This window comes from Danio rerio, chromosome 21, assembly GCF_052040795.2.
Source record: "Danio rerio strain M-AB ecotype USA chromosome 21, GRCz13ab, whole genome shotgun sequence".
NCBI classification, from domain to species: domain Eukaryota; kingdom Metazoa; phylum Chordata; class Actinopteri; order Cypriniformes; family Danionidae; genus Danio; species Danio rerio.
In genome coordinates, this window is record NC_141041.1 from 48,015,205 (window position 1) to 48,035,933 (window position 20,729).

The window sequence follows — 20,729 nt, forward strand, 5'->3', positions numbered from 1 at the left end:
GGTTTGTCTGAACAAAGAGGCTGGAGATGTGATCAGGAGGATCAAGTTACACATCAGCTCAACACGCTAAAATACTCAATATTTTTTACTGTATGTCTATGTCTTTGTACGTTTTGTAGAGTATTTAACACCTGAAGTGTGAGGTAAAGTGTGTTTATAGTACTTGGTTTAAAAAAAGACAACTGTCCTGCAGTATTAAGGGCAACTCCAGATGTTTTCACATCTGCACAAATCTAACAAAGGCAGTTATGAAACCATCTATCTATCTATCTATCTATCTATCTATCTATCTATCTATCTATCTATCTATCTATCTATCTATCTATCTATCCTGTAAAAATGCTGGGTTTCACACAATTCCATCATGTTGTCCCAACGCAAATCGATTACCCTAATTTAATCATATTTTTAAAAATTTAAGTGGATTGAACTTAAAACAATTACGCTGTCCTCCCCAAAACATTAGTGGTTGTGTTGTTTCGACTCAAATAAGTAGTTTGGACAAGCAGCAAAAGTTGCTTTTTTTGAGTGTATCTGATTTGTTTTTGTTGTTGTTGTTTTTAAGGTGAGTGTTTGTGTGTTTCTTCAAAGAAATGTTTACTAACTGGTTAGCCAGCTGTTTTAACACTTTTGCTAAACCTCCGAGGCCTTTTGTCCTGTTCACCACACCCTGAAAAGTTGTGTGAACACCCCCTAACCCCACTCTAAAGCACTGAGGTTATTCTCTTCCAGCTTGGGATCTGAAGTATCGAATACTGTTTTGGCAGCTGTAGACTTGGATTTTCTAGTCAAACAAAGCCTTGTGTATAAAAGAGTCTTGTGTATAACTTTTTTGGTAGATAATATAACGTGCTATATTATTAAAGGTATTTTAGTGAAGAAAGTGGCCTTGCATTTTCCACATGCTTTTAGACATGATATGTGGATGGCATCCTAATCAGCAGTTACTACAGTATTTTGCATGATGCCATGTAGATGTGTGAGGCCCTGTGTGGTCGCACACTTGCCACAGTCCTTGTGACGGCTCTGCCAATAACGTACATTATAAACCCTAATGTTGTCTTTACTTAAACAATCAAGTAAAGTTGAATGAACGTTACTTAAAATTTAGCATTTTGGTCATGAGTTAATTTAACTTATATACAATGAAAATGCATAAACTTAAAATGTCAAGTATACTAAGCTTAAAATCACAATTAATCCTGTGAAAAATAGGTCATTTTTAATGTAGTCTTGAATGTACAATTCTAATATGTGCAGCCAACCTTTCAGTGCAAGGTCTTTTTTTAAATCAGAAAACAAGACTTCATGTGTAAATATTCACCATAAACCCATGGAAATAAATGTCTACTTAATTTTATTTGAATTTTTTTTTCATAGTATATATGTAATTACACACACAGACACACACACACTGAACTGAACAATTTGAGTATAATCTACCAAACCGGCAAACTTAAATATGCAAGTTTTGGGAGCCTCCATTACTCAATTAAATTTAGGCAACGAGTTTACTCAATTAATTTTGTTCAGTTAACTTATTAAGATTTTCAGCGTACCTTTTCCCCTTCGAACAATCAATAATGGTTATAAAGTAACCATGAACTGCTCGGAATTATAAATGCTTGCCACCTGTATAGTTGTGGGAAATAAAATTTATCTTTAGGAGTGAAGAATGAGTGACCAGGGGCCTCATGTATCAACGCTGCGTGTGCACAAAAACTTTGCGTATACCAGATTTTACGCACACGTTTGGATTTACTTACGATGAAATTAACCTGTGCGTTGGTCCACGACAACTTCATGTCAGGCGTACGTGCATTTCTTGTGTGTTTGTTTTATTTCCATTGGCGACTCCTAGAGGCAATTGTGTTAAATTGCACACTACAAAGTATCACACCAACACGTGAAAAACATTGCTATTAATTTATAATTGGAAAAAACAGTTATTGACACATTATTATATATTTTATTTTTACAAATTATGTGATTAGAACATATAAAAGCATTTGCAAATGTAGACAACCCTTAGTCTATGGCAGGGGTGCTCAACCCTGTTCCTGGAGATCTACCTTCCTGCAGATTTCAGTTGCTACTCATATCAAACACACCTGAACCAATTAATTAGGACCTGAACACCACTTGATTATTACAGGCAGGTGTGTTTGATATGGGTAGCAACTGAAATCTGCAGGAAGGTAGATCTCCAGGAACAGGATTGAGCACCCCTGGTCTATGGCAATGGCAGTGATCAAATCCGAAGGCTCCAAGGTGGCAGGGAGCGCGATGGGTGGCCAGATATTATTCCAGCTACATGGTTTCCGCTACATTTATTCTTCCATGGCAGGGCGCCACCCCAAAATTGATCCCGCCACGGCTACACTACAGCTTTTCATTCAAAACATTCAGCAGGCGTGTTTTTTAATAGCGGGTGGTAATCGCACCAAAACGTTTTAAAAGGTAAGTGAATTATAACAGCGTGAACTCCAGCGTGAGGCCAGCAAACACAACGGATAGCCATTTCACTTTACTTCAGGACGCATTAATACCACTCTGTAGGTCTATTGGAGTCATTCATAAATATTTCTAGCAAGTCTAATAAATGTTTGAGAGACATACGTGTTACATAAATGCACTAAATCACACTTCAGCCGCATTTATTTGAGAGCGCACAAGAAGATCTGCGCTTGAGCAGTGTATATTTTGAGGGGGTGTGAAAGAAGCACCAAAACGTATTAAAAGGTAAGTGAATTATAACAGCGTGAACTCCAGCGTGAGGCCAGCAAACACAACGGATAGCCATTTCACTTTACTTCAGGATGCATTAATACCACTCTGTAGGTCTATTGGAGTCATTCATAAATATTTCTAGCAAGTCTAATAAATGTTGGATACATACGTGTTACATAAATGCACTAAATCACACTTCAGCCGCATTTATTTGAGAGCGCACAAGAAGATCTGTGCTTGAGCAGCGTATACTTGAGGGGTCGTGAAAGAAGTTTTGTGCTTGAGCAGAAGAAATCGGCGCTCAAGCAAAGAGATTCGCATGCTTGTATTGCATAAATGCGATCTCGACTTGTAATACTGTGCACACGACATTTGTCATTGAAAAACGCCACAGGTACTTGGTAGATATGTGTGAAAAAGGCCTGTCCCCACAGCTGGAAAAAATCCTAGAGGAAACACTGTGATGTATTTAGAGATATTATTCCAACTAAGTTTTTCATTCTATTTTTATTGAGCGTAACTATTTAACTGCATATCAAGAGACAGCGGGTTTCCGTTAAGGACGTGGCTGTTAACCCTCCTCAACAACCCATAAACTGACCAAGAGTGCAGATACAATTGCCCATTCTTGCACTCGGTCAGTTGTAGAGCGGGCGATTGGCCAGCTGAAATGCCGGTGGCGATGTCTTGATAGGAGCGAAGGTGTGTTACTATACCACCCTAACAAAGTGTTCCTCTAATAATAATCTGTGTCTCCCACAGACACGGATACTACTCCAGACAGTGAAGTGTCGCCCACAATTAAGGCAACTCTCTCCTCAAAGGGTGTTAAGCCTGATTTATACTTCTGCATCAAGTGACCGGCATAACCCACGGTGCATGCAATGCGCGTGGCTGTGCATTTATACTTCTGCTCGCTGTCTCTGTTGGTCTGCATTAACACTTCCGAAAGGCTAGTGGGCAGTGAGGTGTAAATGTTCCTCTGTGTCGAGTTTCTTCGCTGCTGTTTTGCTTTTCCTGAACAATTCCTGGATGTACAAGTGGCTCAAACTCGCTCATTTTGAGGCAGGAACCAGCGGACGTGCAACAACTTTAACTATGAGGTAAACACAAAACAAAACTTTCCATCCGGAGCTCCTTCACGGGACTCCACACTTGTAAACAATCGCTAAATTGGGCTCGCGCCATTCGCGCAGCTCTTGGTCCCGCCCAGACTCGTCAGCGCTACCAAGCCGACCAATCACAGAGCTTGCGCTACGCGTCGTTGCGACGTGTAGTTACAATTTTTGAGAGGTGCACGTCAGCAACGCCGACGGCCACGGCGAAGGGCTATGCGTCTGCGCTGTAGCATACGCCGGCGTTTGACGCAGAAGTATAAATCAGCCTTTAGTTCAGCCTGTTCGGTCTACACTTTGACGGTGCACCGCTGTTCTCCTCTTAACCTGCACCTTTACGTCGGAGCATGTCTTTTTTTAATTCACTCACAGTGCGATGTTCAGACCCAACTGCGTTAACCACATCAGCTAAAATCTCCCACATTTTTTTCTTGTTATTAATTCCGGAGGACAAACTTGCAAACAACAGTATTTCTCCGGTCTACCTCCGAGAGGAGCACCTCCAATTCACATTCTGTGAAGTTTCTCTTCTTGCTTGCTTTTGCCTCTGCTTTTTCGTTTGGTTTTGCCAAAGTGAAGGCATTACCATATTTATTAGGGGGAGGAGGCAGGGAGGAATTTTGCACTCCTGGATGTTGCGCTCAATTTCACGTTAATTTGGATGTATAAAGATGCGTGGGATTCCCCGTACGCAGTGTTTCATACATCAGATTTTTACACACATTTACAGCTTTGTCCGTACTCAATGTTTTAGCATTAATTCAACACAAGTCTTTAGGGCAGTCCTATTTATTTTATTCATTTTATTTAGTTTGTTCTGTTCTTCTGTGCTAAACACTGCAGATGCGTGAAGATCCTCTGTTGTTCTGTTCTGTTATTATTAATATGCTAGCATTTAAAAATAAATCAGTATTTTAAATTGCAATATTTAATGTGTCAGACACAAAATAGACACGTCAATTTGTTTAATATAAAATTAATAGTAATCTGACCAGTTAACCGTTAATAACCGATTAATGAGCGGCGGTTGTCGGTTAGCAAAATTAACGAAATGAGCATCCCTAGTAGCTATTTAATTTACTTTTTCTATGTAAGAGAACATGATTGAAAAAGAATTTTCAACATGCTTAAACCATCTACACAATGGAGTTTAGTTCTGTTTGGTTTTTCAACAGTATTTTGTGACAAAGAAAACAGAAGTGATATAGCTTTGGCTATTTATTTATTTTATATATGGCTATTTATATTGTTAATAATTTGCATAGCTAATATTGTTCTTTGATGTTCAGTTTATAAAGATTTTTCAAATGTTATTTAATAAAAAAAAGTTTTAAAAATCTTTTTTTTCCCCACCCCCCACGAAAAGAAAATCGTGATATGAACCGAATCGTGGGTCAAAACTCGTGATACGAACCGAATCGTGGGTTTGGTCTATCGTTACAGCCCTACAAGTCTTTGTACATGAGGCCCCTGAATGTCAGAAGCAGGGGAATTCCTCCCATCACCAACTGGCACATCATGCTCTGCGTAGCTGGTGCTTTATCCATTGTGATAAACCCATGACCTTGATTTGTTAGTGTCATGTTTTGCCAGATGATCAGAAAAGCTAGACATCATGAGGATGTTTTGATCTTAGTTTTGGTTCTGTGTTTGTCTTCCAGTTAGTATGAGTCAGTCGTTTCATACAAAAATATATTGAAGCAATCAGGTTTTACGTCATTCAGAACAAAACACCACAAAAACAAAATGTTGTTCCTCCTGGAACTGGCAGGACTAACAGCTGCTATAATGCGAGTCGTGTACAATCTGATGGCATCCTTACTAGCATTTCGCAGAACAGCGTGATCTAGTAAGCCAGAGTCTGAATGTGATCAGGGTTTCAGTGCTGCTTTTGTCCTGAAAAAAAGTTGTTCCTTCTAAAAAGTAATTCAGTACTTATCACATCTTTAAAATTGTATTTAAATGACCGTTGTAATAATCAATTAATTATTATATTTTGGCTTAGCCCCTTATTTATCAGGGGTCACCACTGCAGAATGAACCGCCAACTATTTATTCAGAACTGTTGAATTTGTGTAGTCGTTAGGGAAAGTGTGTTATAAGCAGGCTCAGACGGAATCTCTGCTCACAGAATTCTGCAGATTTCCACCGATTTTTAGCCAGTCGCTGATTCTGTTTGTTCACTTGTGTAAGTGTAAGTTCATATACAGTTTTTAAATTAATTTCAATAATATTATTGACCAATATGGAAATATTACTATGATTTATTTAGGGCGTTAGCACAATTGCTTCACAGCAAGAAGCTTGCTGGTTCAAGCCCCAGCTGGGTAAGTTGGCATTTCTGTGTGGAGTTTGCATGTTCTGTGTTCGCATGGGTTTCCTTCAGGTGCTCCGGTTTCCCCCAGAGTCCAAATACATGCAGTAAAGGTGAATTGAGTGGGCTAAATTGGTTGTATGTGTGTGAATGCAAGAGTGTATGGGTGTTTCCCAGTGTTGCGGCTGGATAGGCATTCGCTGCGTAAAACATATTCTGGATAAATTGGTGGTTCATTCCGCTGTGGCAACCCAGGATTAATAAAGGGACTAAGTCGAAAAGAAAATTAATAAATGTATGAATGATTGAATGATTCATTTACTATACAGTTTGTAAAGTAATATTTTCTGTCTTTTAGTAGATATGTTTTATGTGAGACTTGCTTTGTTTACCAAACAAATGGATCTAATTGGATTTGCATTATAAAACCTTAAATAAAAGTAAAAAAGGTATTATATTTTATTTCAAATAGTAAATTTTTAGTTATGATGCTTCCAATAATTATGCATAAATCTGCAGATATTTAACAATCTTCTGCATAGAATTAGCAGAAAATGTCTGCAAATTCTGTCGGGCCCTAATTAACTAATTAAATAGCCTTAAAATGAAAATAAATCCTTTTTTCAATGGAAAGTAATTTAATAACAGTAACTAGTTACTTTGTAACTAAATGCACCGAACACGATATCTATTTTTAGTTGTATGATATATTGCACCTAAATATATTATGAGAAATAATATTATTGTCATTTGAAGACTACTAATTCTATAATATATAAAATATCATCACAATGCAAGTACGCTCTTTTAAAAACACATCATACTTTACTCTTAAGAATATTTCATTTAATTGTAGTCATTTTAACAGTTTAATAATGAGGCATTGGAATCAGAATGTGAAAAATAAATAATAATAGATGTTAACTAAAAAGTGCTAAAAACAACAGAGGCTGCGATTTCTGCTTACAGATCTATTTTCAGCTGTCAGACACCCACATGAAAATATACTATAGTAATTTGTTGTAAATTACTAGTTAACCGTACTGACACCGATACCTCCAGTAGAGATAAAGATGCTGCACAATACGCTTTTTTTATGTGTGAGTTCTATATTGCATCCACAAAAATGATTGGTCATGTCCATGTGTTGTACAAGCTTGCATTAAAACACATGCTGATCAGGACCCTTGATTTTAGAAGTATTTGAAACTAACATTTCAGTCTTAAAAAATAAATAAATAAAGCATTGCTATATTGCTCAAGCAAGCAACTGGTGAACACAAGCCTTCCTTCATGCAAAAACACTCCCTCCCCCCTACTACAGACAGAGAAGGAGAAGCAGACTCCTTGTAAACAAGCTAACATCAGGATGGCCATCCCACAGTGGCTCCAGTGAAAAGTTCTTCCCGCATTGCTGTTTTAACTGCATTGAGATAATTTAGGTGTCTTTAAAATGCTTTTGGGAACGCAACATTTGTGTGTAATTATTTTCTGATATTTGTCATGATAATTATCAACTAAGAGAGGCATTTATTGGATATTCATTTTACACAAGTTGATATGACTCTTTAGGGTTTCAATAAAGTCTATAACTAACTTTAGTTTTAATAAACATATTTTCACTGTGTAGTTTTATGGCAGTTCTTCAGACTAGCATTTTACATGGACCTGATCAGGCCCGGATTGGCTAATCGGGAGGACCGGGAGAATTCCCGGTGGGCCGGTGCGTTTTTTGGCCACGAGGGCCGTTGTCCCTAGCTCCAGAATCTGTTGCTCTCAGCAGTCACACTTTTTACATTAATTATTTTTTTACTTGACCACAGTCTTCTTATTAATTATTTTACCAAAGCTCTGCTCTTTTTATCTATTTTCTCGCAGCCTGGTTAATGATGATATAACTAAGACGAGCCACTTTTAACGCACAGTTGTTGTGGTCCAGTGGTTGGCGCGTTAGGCTATGACACTGCGGACCCGGGTTTGATCCTCGTCTGAGTAGTTTTTATTATTTATTTTTTTTTTATTGTTAAGACATATAATACTGTTAGGGTTGTTGAACATTTGAAGTTCTAAAGCAGCTGTTTTCTCAAAAAAAAAAATGTGTGATAGTGTCATTAGAAACTGATTTGGAAATGACCTTATTTTAATATAGTCAGTCGTGAATTGAGGTGGGCCGGTCTGAGGCTTGAAACTCCAGGGCTGAAAAGGAGTCCCACTCCGGCCCTGGACCTGATAGGTAATGCAACGACAAGTCTTGTCTCCTATCCAAATTTTAGGAATAGCAAATAATAGCTCCTAGTTGATCATTTGGCATTACAAGTGGCTTATATGAACACAAAAGCCTCTAGATGACACTTATTTTACCAAAATAAACTATGATCATGCCTTTGATTTTTAATTATTTAATTAGGACAGTGAAGTCTGACTGTGCTTGGACAAAAGTCTCATCACTGAACAGAAATAATGTCCAGTATAGAATATAAAGTCCTGCTGCAGTGGAGACAGAATGAATTTTGTGTCTGACTCCATCATGAGCTTGGAGGACTGCATCCATACATCTCTGACATGACTCAAATCACTGATTAATAGTCATCTGGAATGGCAAAGAAAGCGTTCCTGCAGGACTCCCAGAGTTCATCAAGATGATTTGGATTCATCTTCAATGCCTCCTCCTTCTTACCCCAGAAATGCTCACTAATGTTAATATCTGGTGACTGGGCTGGCCAATCCTGGAGCACCTTGACCTTCTTTGCTTTCAGGAGCTTTGATGTGGAGGCTGAAGTATGAGGAGTGCTATCCTGCTGAGGAATTCGCCCTCTCCTGTAGTTTGTAATGTGATGGGCAGCACAAATGTCTTGATACCTCAGGCTGTTGATGTTGCCATCCACTTTACAGATCTCTCGCAAGCCCCAATACTGAATCTAACCCCAAACCAAGATTTTTCCTTCACCAAACTTGACTGATTTCTGTGAGAATCTTTGGTCTATGCGGGTTCCAACAGGTCTTCTGCAGTATTTGTGAGGATTGGGATGCAGATCAACAGATGATTCATCAGAAAAATCGATCTGCCAATTTTCCAACTTGAAGTCAAGTTATTATTTGTTGCTTTTACAACTGGGATCAACGACAAGATTTTTGTCAGGTAGTGCGTTATATAAGTTAACACTTCTTTTCTTTCTTTCTTTTTTTATTATAGGTTTACATCATCAAAGTGGCTTGGTCTGATGGCAGCACTGAGGTCATTTTCAGACGCTACAGCAAATTTTTCGACCTTCAGGTGAGTTTGGTACTGGTTCCAGTATAACAATGATACTAATGTGATAGTAAAACAAGTAAATTAGTGTAAAATGTATAGTTTGGTCAGAATATTATGATATAACATTAGGTGTTGTGGAGAACTTGACAAATTTGTGCCATTTTCTGCCATAAATCCTGATATTATTGCCATATATTAATGCCAGAACATGAGTTTAACCCTCATGTGCTGTTGGTGATTTTTGAGTCTTAATTTGACCAAAACGTTCTCTGTGTTTCAGCAAATGGAAGGATTTTTGGTCACAAATCATATTTTGACACATATTTTGGGAAAATGGCTTTTTCATTTATTTCTTTTTTTAAACTCAACAATATACTGGATGCAGATTTACTCCCCTTTTGTTATGGTGAGGGCTGTTTTGCCCCATTGACTTTCATTATAATGACGTTTTTGATTGCAAAGCATTCAAATCAAGACTAATGTAAAATTGTAATGAGGAGGTGGGGCTTTCCCCCTCTGATAACACCTTCAATGAGAGAATGTCAACCAAAGTTTTTTTGAACGCTGTTTTTATCAAGTGTGACTATAAAAAATAGATTTATTACATTTTTACTATTAGTGGCTTGTTGTATTCACACACCGTAGCCACACAAGTGTGTGTAAACCCCATAAAAGTGATTGTTGCATAATAGGTGCTCTTTAGTAAACTAACAAGACACCAGGATTTAGATACACTGGTGTAAAAGCAGAGCCTCTGCAAACTTTGTTGTTGTATAAAGAAATTATATTTGAGTGAAATAATATAACAACTTTGGCCAGATGCTGAAAGTCTGCAATTTTAAATATGGTGGAAGCCTTCTTTAAAACCCCCACATTGCTAAAACAATGTAGACATATTGTGATCACAGTGACGGTGATCGTCATTCTTCCTGTTTTAGATGATGTATTGCGCAATGACATGATCTCATCCACACTCTAGTCTAGAAATAACCTTTGTTGAGAAGCAGCCTGTTATATTGATATTCAACACCATGGACATGCTGTATGTTGACTTGCTATGACAACAACAAATACCTATATTTTATAGTATCTGTACTGAAATCATTTGCTAAAATCATTTAAAGGTTTTTGAAAATTCCCCTCCATGTAGTGTGTAACACAGCTCTAAGTGAAGTGAAGTATCCAGCTAAGGCTTAAATCTGTAAGAATACAGTGTTTAAAACTGTTGATTCATCTATAAAAGAGTCGACTCATAGTGCTTCGAACGAGTCGCCTTGATACCGACTCATTAGGTGTTTCGCCATGACGTACGAACGAAACCAAGTTATTCACGTGCACGCGCAAACCCGGGAGATTTCAAACCTGAGGCCCCGCCCTCTAACGCAGAAACCCAGACACACACACACCCACAAACACACACACACACACACACACACACACAAACATGCCGGTTGATTGAAGTCACACTGCAGATGGATATATTGAGTCTCTACCCAAAGATGAAACCTCAGCATTATAACCAAGCAGTTGGAAACTTCTGGAAGCTACATGCTACAAAGAATACTTCATCTGAGTTTGTTAAAGGAAGGATCAGTAAAGAGTAACTGCTGGACGTCAGGATGGGTTTCTTCCATTTCTCAAGTGTAAGTACGTGCGGTTAAAGTTGTTGCCTCGTTTACTCTAGCTTGCAAATGTATTTAGTTGTGATTTGTTACTTGTAACCGCGTGTACTGTATCAGGTTAACTGGCTATATTCTCTTATCGCGTGCAAAGTCACGTTAAAAACGCGACGCGTGCTGTTTGTTTATGGAGCTCCGTGCTAGAGTTCTGCTCCCGCGATTTATTCGGAAATTTATTCCCGCGCCGCAGAAATCTGGCCGAAAATAAATTTCCGAATAAATCGCGGGAGCGGTCGGTAACGGGTTTAATGTGGGACGGGAGCGGGCTGTCTAGCAATATCACGGATATTGCTATGTGAATTAGAAAGAGAGAGTCTGCTTGGTATGAGAGAGCGTATGAGAGAGAGAGAGAGAGAGAGAGAGAGAGCGAACGAACGAACGAACGAGCTCTGTGTGCTTTGTGCTGTGTATGTGTTTATACAGACAGCTTGGCTGTCTGGACTGTATACTGGGTGATTTTTGGTTGTGTTCTCCGCTCTAGCGGGACCGGGCGCGGCGGGCAGAAAACGGAGCGGGTTCTCAGGCTAAAACCTGGCGGGTGCGGGCGGAAGCGGGAGCGTTGTCATCCGGAGGTGTGTGTGTGTTTTTGTGTGTGTGTGTGGTATGGCGAGTACACGACTGTCTCCTTCGTTCGGTTATCCGTGGCACTATCCACTCGCCATAGTGTGGCAGCTAAAATCCACGCCTACACTATCGAGCGTGTATGAACTGTGATTACTTTTATATTGCTGATTAGCTATTGGCCATTTCCCTCTCTGACTGAAGGCAGTCGACCAATCGCGACAGACTGTCATCGGTCCAATCAGCGCAGAGTAGCTTCGCGCTAAGGAGGGGTTTGGGAACAAATGAATCACTGGACGATTCATACAGGAGTCGCTGGGATAATTAGGTAAAAATAAATGCAGATTATAAGACCATGAAAGTGTTTTTTGACCTTGCATGCATATTAGACTGTTGTTGGAGACCCTTACAACCAAGATATGACCCTATTTCATGTATAATATGGGCTCTTTAAGTTCATTTTTTCCTCGTTAATGTACACTCAGCGCCAGAAAAACACAGAATTGTTGACATTTTTGCAGATTTATTAAAAAAGAAAAACTAAAATATCACATGGTCCTTAGTGTTCAGACTCTTTGCTGTGACACTCATATATTTAACTCAGGTGCTGTCCATTTCTTCTGATCATCGTTGAGATGGGATGGTTCTCTTCATTTAAGTCCAGCTGCGTTTGGTTTTACACTGTAAAAAATAAATCCGTAAAATTTACGGTAAAAAACGGCAGCTGTGGTTGCCAGTACTTTACCATTAAAAACACGGTACAAACAGTAAAAGTAATTTCTCATTTTTATGGTAAAGTACCGTATTTTGTTAATTTATAGAGGTAATATGTCTGTATTTTGAATGATCAACATCTACACATCTTTTGTTTCACAGTTAGACATGTTAGCATACCCACATGCAGGTGGTGATGAGGAAGTTACATAATGAGCCAATGCTAATCACAATCAACTTTTCCCACAAGCAGAAAAGAGTTTCAGCATATAGAAGGTGCTCAGTGTCATTTACACAGCTACTAAACTCCAGTATAGTAACACGCATAAAATTATAGTCATGAAATAAACATTGTCTATCAACATTAGATGTAATATAAATCTCTAATGTACATAACGGATGGGGAAACAACTAAAAAGATCCATATTAATGTCAACCAAATGCATAAAAAGTGATGTGCCAAGCAGGGAATTCTGGGAAAGTCAATTTACGGTTATTCGCCGTATATATTAAGGAAACATACCGTTAACCAGGTTACGGATTTGTACTGTAGCATTTTTACAGTTTTTTACCGTTGAAATCACGGCCATTTTTTACAGTGTATTGATTGGACTTTATAAGGAAACCACACACCTGTCTATATGAGACCTTACAGCTCACAATGCATGTCAGAGCAAATGAGAATCATGAGGTCAAAGGAACTGTCTGCAGAGCTCAGAGACAGAATTGTGGCAAGGCACAAATCTGGCAGAGTGGCCTGACACATGAAAGCCCACATGGAGTTTGCTTAAAAACACCTGAAGGACTCCAAGATGGTGAGAAATTAAATTCTCTTCTCTGATAAGACCAAGATAAAACTTAATTCTTAATTCTAAGTGGTATGTGTGGAGAAAACCAGGCACTGCTCATCACCTGTGCAATACAGTCACAACAGTGAAGCATAATGGTGGCAGTATCATGCTGTGGGGGTACTTTTCAGCTTCATGGACAGGACGAAAACCTTCTCCAGAGTGCTCAGGACCTCAGACTGGGCCGAAGGTTCTAACAAGACAATGACCCTAAGCACACAGCTAAAACAATGAAGCAGTGGCTTCACAACAACTCTGTGACTGTTTTTGAATGGCCCAGCGAGAGTCCTGACTTAAACCCAATTGAGCATCTTTGGAGAGAGCTAAAAATGACTGTACACCACCGTTTACCATCAAACCTGACAGAACTGAAGAGGATCTGCAAGGAGGAGTGGCAGAGGATCCCAAAATTCAGGTGTGAAAATCTTGTAGCATCTTTCCCAAAAACAGGATCTAAATGCTTGGGATCATGGGATATTTCAGTTTTTCTTTATTAAGAATTCTGTGTTTTTGTGTCAATATGGGGTGCTGTCTGTACATTAAGGGAAATATGAACTTAAATGATTTTAGCAAATGGCTGCAGTATCCGCTTGTTAAGTGGTGACGTGTTGGTGATGTATGTAATACTGTTTCCGGGTCCAAGCTGCCATTCATTTGAGGGGAGAAATCATTCGTTTATGATCACGTTTTATTCCTATCACACATTAAAGTTAATTTTATATGACGTCATCTCTGGGCTTGCTGCATAACAAATACCAAAATTTAACAATTTATAAAAAATGAATCTCTTTCTGGCCATCGGATATTAGGCATTGACATATATATTGCGATCGTGATTTTTGAAAGAATAACATTTACAAAGCGATTTAATAATTACCATTTCATGAATCTCCCCATTCAGTTGAATAGAGCGCTTGGACCTGGAAGCCGTTTCGCATGACATCACACTTAACAAGCGGATAACAAAGAGTGACCATTTTAACGGAGTCTGAAAACTTTCAGTACCCACTGTAAATTCGGTAAAAAAAAAAAACTGTTTTGCCGCCCACCCCAAACGTTATCATTATAATTTGTAATTTATCTCCATTTTATTTCATTCATTGTCTACTCTAATTAAGTCATATAAATCAAGATAAAAGAGTTCTGAACAGCACACGTGACTTGAGGCTTGAGTTGTTTTTGAGAATGAGATCAACAGTTTAATGCTTAATATAAATCACACCAAGATCAAAGAAATCAACTTCAAAGCCTCCAGGACCAAACTGTATCTAAACTTCCTGATGACGGTGTACAGTCATGCTGAATCATCTTCCTTCAAAACTGTAGCCACCAAAAACCTGCAAACAGTTTATAACGGAAAGCCACTATTATTAGAAACTCTCAGCACAACCGAAGCTATTCACTGAATTTGTAGAAATGGTCAGAAAATCCCCAGTGTGAGGTGAGCCACAGCTCCCTGCTAAATGTGACTCTTTCCTCTGATGCACGTTTGCAGAGAATTATGAACAATATCATACAGTTATAAATCATGGTTTTAATCAAATCGAAATACTTATAATTACTACAGTAAGATAGTTAAATGTATTTAAGTATTTACATAAAGTATTGAAAATATAAAATCAAGTTTTAAATTAAACCGGGTTCATTCCAAAACGTTCAGGTAAATTTTTATGACGTAATGTTTTTATGTCTACTCAGCATGGGCCGATATAAGATCCTGACGGTATGATAACCTCAGATTAAAAATATCATGGTTTTACACTATTGTGATTACTGCACTAAAATGTATTCTTTTTAAATATCTGAGTTAATAAAAAATAAAAAAACCTTCCCCCTTTGAACACCAATATATTTTGTTTTGTGAAACTTAAAATATTTTGGAGCAGTAAACATGTCCGGTTAAAGAATTCAAATGAATCATTGACTTCTGCTGTCTTCGTTAGGTCTAAAACCTACGGTGGCCGAGAGAGCTTATCGTGCTGCAATTTAAGAAAAGACATGCAATTACAAAAAACAAAATTAAGAAAGCAAAATCACAAAAACATGACGGACCCTGCTGAGATATGATGCGTTATTATGCCGTAACTGATGTTCAGTGAAGTTGTTGGTGGTCTTTTAAAGGTGAAAGGTTTGTTTTGTTTATTTTTATCTCCTGATTGCACTATGCCATTGTCTTTTGTAAATTGTTAGCCTAAATCAACTCACGATTAAATGTAAAATGTTGTTTTATTAGTATGCAGCGTGTTTAATAAATGCAGTACGTTTCTTCAGTTGTTTGTGTGCTGTCAAACTGATGAAGACTGCTTCTTAATTTGCAGGTGTTGTTTTGTAATTATATGTGCTTTAAATTGCAGCACATTAAGCTCACTCAACCACCGTAAAAAACACAGATTTATTTACAATTTAAAACGGCATTTTAGATATCTTTTCTGCTGAAGATACTGTTAATACTAAAAAACTTAACAAACAAAAAAACTACCATAGAATTGGTATAGCAGAAAATGTTGGCGGTTTTAATACCTTAGCCTCCTAGGGCCTGAGTTTCCACATACGTGGACAGCACATTTTTTGCTTTTAAGTGGCTGTTTAAAATACTTTTAATGTTTTATATTTCTTTGAAGACATGCAGTGTCATCCTGCAACTGTTTTGCAGCATATGAAATGTCCCAAACCCTATTTATAACTGTCCAAAATGGGGAAATTTTGTTGTTTTTAATCTCTGATAGTCAAAGCAATTAAAAAAAAAGTTAAATATACATTAAAAAAATTCAGGAAAAAGTGTTTTATGTAAATTCGGACCATAAGTCCAAATATTTTTTACATTTTTAATTTTATTTTTTAATATAATTTTTTTTCTAGAAGTACATCATATTAAAAGACGGTTTTTATTCTAATTAGGTTCCAATAAACCCAAATAGCAAAGAGAAATAAAAATGCATGTAAAAAACACCTTGGGTCTTGAAGTTAATCAGCAAGCAACATTTCTCAAAATATCACAATATTGTGTTCAACACAAGAAACTCAAAACCGCATAAATGATGAGGTAATTTTCAGTTTTGAGCAAACTATCCCTTTAAATTAAATTTAATTAAACTTTGTGTTTTATATCATCAAGCTAAATCATTTTAACTTGTATAGAACAACACTGTTTGACTTTACTCCATTTATTCATCTGTCATTCATAAAATTTGATGAAGTAGATTTAATACAGAAAGTGGTGTTTAGTGTTTGAATATACACAAATGGTTCTCATTCGCTTGCATGGACAGACTCATAGTTTTCGTTCTTTAAGGTCTGTCTCTTATGACGCATGTGCCTGCTCTGGTGGCTTTTCCTTAAACTTTCCCTCAGTTTCTTCTACTCTTTGCCTCTTTTCTTTTTTTTCCACGAATAAGCATGAGTTGTTGAGGAACTGAAGTGCTGATGCAGCACATAGCAGCGATGAGGCAGGACATGCAGAGATTACATGTGACAACCACTACTGCAGTTCAGTAGTGAAGTGGATATTGTTACACGATTGACCGTTTTGACTTGTTTTGTTTAAGTTGGTTTAATCTTTCATAACATCTGTCTAGGTTTTCTTTTTCTGTGAAACCTTGATCCAATAAGTTCAAAGTTGTGAAAAAGAAATACACTTTAGCTTGGTTTAAAAATAAAAAGAGTAATCAATGTACTATGGAAATAAGATACACTATCTTATAATTACTCTTGGTTCAAATTAACATAAAAGTATTCATGTACAGAAATAAAATCAAAGTCAATCAAACGTAAAATAGCATGGTCATTTATTTAGTAATAATAATAATAATAATAATAATAATAATAATACAAAATATATAGATATATATTTATATTTTAATCTTTAATAAATAATCTAATCCTGCAATGTGAATACTGCATATACACACATTGCAATATCAACGCTCAAATGATATACTGTCACCCCTACTACAGTGTAAATTGTTAATTTTTCCACGTTATAATATGTTCTATATAATATAATTTATTTATTTATTTATTTATTTATGTATTATTCCAAAAAAATAAGTTCTTTTTAACTTGGCTTAAATGTACATTTTGTTCAACAATCTAATCTGTTGACACTCACACCCCAAACCGTCTTATGTTACTTGTCAAACAATATGGTTTAAAAAATTATCATAACTGCTTCAGAATTCACATTTGCTCATGGGTGTGCACTTGACATAAATGTAAACAACAAAGTATCGTCGTTTTGTACTCTCCATAGGTCTCCCTCATGACTTTAGACAAAAAACATAATAAACATTTTATTTGAACGTGATTGTTTAAGTACTGTTAGACCAGGTTTTTATAATGAAAACCGTTTGGATATTTTTAAAGGAGTATCGCCTGAACTCATTTTGTATATGTAGTTTTTGTGATTTTTATGTTTGATATTGATTTTATACTATTTACAGCAGGGGAAATAAGTACTGAACAAATCACCGTTTATCTCTGGAAACATATTTCTAAAGGTGGTGTTAACTTAAAGTTTTCCCCAGTTGTTGGTAACAACCAAAGAAATCCATATATGCAAAGAAAACAAAACTAATTAGTTTACAAATGAAGTTATGTGTAATAAAATGAAATGACACAGGGGAAAACTATTGTACACTTGAAGAAAGGGAGGTGTAGAAGGCAGTGAAAGCCCTGTCAGCAGCTGAAATCTCTTCAGCAAGCCTCTGCCCGTCCTCAGTGTAAATGAATATCTGCTTCAGTTCAACATCTAAAATAGCAGGAGGATGAAACCAGGGTGGACATGTCAGCAAGACAATGATCCAAAACACTTTGCTTTCAGAGAAAGTATATCAAGCTGTAGAATAGCCCAGCCAATCACCTGACTCAAATCCAATAGAGAATACAAAATAAACATCACCAAAAAGCCTTTTATATAAAGGGTTAAATACATTTCAGTAGTGTTTTTGTTTTGTTTTATGTTTGGGTTGTTTGGGTTTTTACCAAAATCGGGTTCAATTCCATGTTAACAGCTCCGTTATAAATGTTATTCCCAAGGAAAAACATGACTTGTTCAATATTTATTTCCCCTACTGTACATATTTTTTTTGTGTATCATCTCTTTTTTGAAATATGAAGTTGTTCTTATCATGTGATTTTTTTTTTTTTAATCTATATTTATCTTTCTATAAAATATAGCCATAAGTTATTGATGTGGCAAAGTGCCAGGTAAAGATTCAGTACAGTAGGTACTCCAAAATAGTGAAAAGCCTTGGAGTAACAATTGATGACCATCTAAACTTCTCTGACCACATTTCTAGAACCGCTCGATCTTGCAGATTCGCACGCTATAAGATCAGAATGGTCAGACCCTTTCTATCTGAACATGCAGCTCGACTCCTTGTTCAAGCTCTTGTTCTGTCCAGACTGGACTATTGCAACTCTCTACTAGCCGGGCTTCCAGCTAACTATCAAACCTCTTCAGCAGCTTCAGAATGCAGCAGCAAGAGTGGTCTTTAATGAACCTTAAAGAGCAAGTGTCACTCCGCTACTCATCCGTTTGCACTGGCTGCCAGTTGCTGCTCGCATCAAATTCAAAGCTCTGATGTTTGCTTACAAAGCGACCTCTGGCTTTACATCCCTGAAACTTGCCTACAACACTTTTTCATTGTTGCTCCTTATAGTTGTGTAAATTGCTTCCTTGTCCTCATTTGTAAGTCGCTTTGGATAAAAGCGTCTGCTAAATGTAAAATGCAATAAATAAATCAAATAAAAATAAGACTTATATATTAACGGTTTTGTATAGAATTGGTAGGCATGCAACGAAAGCAATTGTTGTGTAAATAGGTGCATAAAAAGTTTTTAGTCTGTAGATGTAAGCAGTGTGTTTTTGTTGGCCGCAGTGCTCCATTCTTTAGATGTACGGAAATCTAAAGAAAAAGTGCATTGAAATCAAAAGCTCCAGTATGTGCGAGTGCTTTTAGCCAAGCACTTTTGTAAAGATATTCCCATGTAGATGCAGTTTCATTTTTTTAGATCATTATAAACATTAATTCAGCTGCACGTCAGCAGTTCACTTATCCAAACAGCTCAAGTTTTGCTGAACACAAGCTGAGGCGTGGCTCTCAGACATATGGATGTGATTAACATATGTGGATTCCAGAGAGACGCATGTCTGTAAATCATATCAGACAGACGCATGTCATGCGGGGAGTGTTGTTCCCTTTGTTGAGCAGAGGAAAGGCAGATTGTGTGGATTTATTGATAAAGGAATCGAAGCTAGAAACGGCATTTACTGGAGATTTGCTATTGGCAAGCTTTTCACTTTCTCAGTTGCTCAAGTCCACTGATGAAGGAAAGATTTACCGTCTTTTACGGTATTTTTGAAAAGCACTTGGTCTCATTTACTAATTTATTCATATTTATATGTTTAGTAGAACTTCTCACTATAACACAGTTGCCAAATCCACATCTAAAATATACACGCATGAATTCGTTCTCAGCCTTGTTCAGATGTTCGTGAATTTGGAAGCTAGGTTATTCAATTTCTTGAAACATAAAAACCAACTTCAGCTTTTTGTCACTCTTAGCAAAAAATATAATTGTTTTTTAAAGGGTCTGATACACACAATTAAAGTAACACTCCACTTAAAAAAATAAATAGATAAATAAGCTCATTTTACAAGTCCCCTAAAGTTGAACTGTTGAGCTTTACCATTTTTGAATCCATTCAGCCAATCTCCACAGGCCTCATGCATGGGGAATTAGTTCATCAGATGCTGGATTCGAACCGGGTTGCTGATTGAATGTGTCAAAACATGTTGCCATGCGCTTTACGAGCTACGTCACTCACGCTTCTGTGTGCTGCTCTCTTTAGCTATGTTGTCTCTGTCAATCAAACGGTGATGGGCGGGAATCACCCAACTTGCTCATTCCAACCAAGCGGCAACCTCCCGCTCTCCCTCAGGAAGCCAATACGGAAGTAACTAAAACTGCAATTCATCCGAAATTCCGCTAGTCCTGGCCGCTCCTGGCTCCCAAACAGAGCCCACTGTTAGAATGGGCAATTTTACAGCAGAAAAAAAGGTGTTTACATCCTGCTACAAAAAAGATTTTGGTTAATACAGCTAATATTACCCTTCTGACAACTGTGAGGGGGGTGAATTTTTTTTATTACTCATCCGTTTCCTTTATATTAAGTTTGCATAATTAAGGGAGTGGCCACTTGAGTGACAGCTAGGTCTCGTTGGTCGCCGTCACGTCACCTCAGCTGAATCCTGCAGATTAGCCACTGATGTCGGCATATTTATCCTATTTCTGTGTTGTTTTATGTGGCTTTACACAGTCGACTGTCTTTTGGACTTGTTTCCTACAATTATTAGATGGCATGGCATGCTGAGTGCACTTAATTGTGCTCACAAACCATTCACGTGGCCTCCGTTTCCGATGTGAGTAAAGTTATATACTTATATACCATCTCTATACATGTATTTGTTTTATTTAAGATCATTTATCGTTAATATTTATATTTAGAGCTGT

At 37.3% G+C, this 20,729-nt stretch overlaps 1 protein-coding gene across 4 annotated transcripts in view; it reads left to right on the forward strand.

Annotated features, from left to right (window-relative positions):
- The window catches only part of sh3pxd2b (SH3 and PX domains 2B), a 56,840-nt gene that overhangs the window by 352 nt on the left and 35,759 nt on the right, over positions 1–20,729 (forward strand). For all 4 annotated transcript variants that reach the window (XM_087301913.1, XM_087301910.1, XM_087301911.1 and 1 more), the window contains exon 2: positions 9,353–9,433. Coding sequence is in view for 3 of the 4 variants with exons in the window: in XM_087301910.1 (XP_087158036.1) it covers positions 9,353–9,433 (81 nt within the window). In the remaining variant the exon portion in view is untranslated. The remainder of the gene's footprint in view (positions 1–9,352; positions 9,434–20,729) is intronic.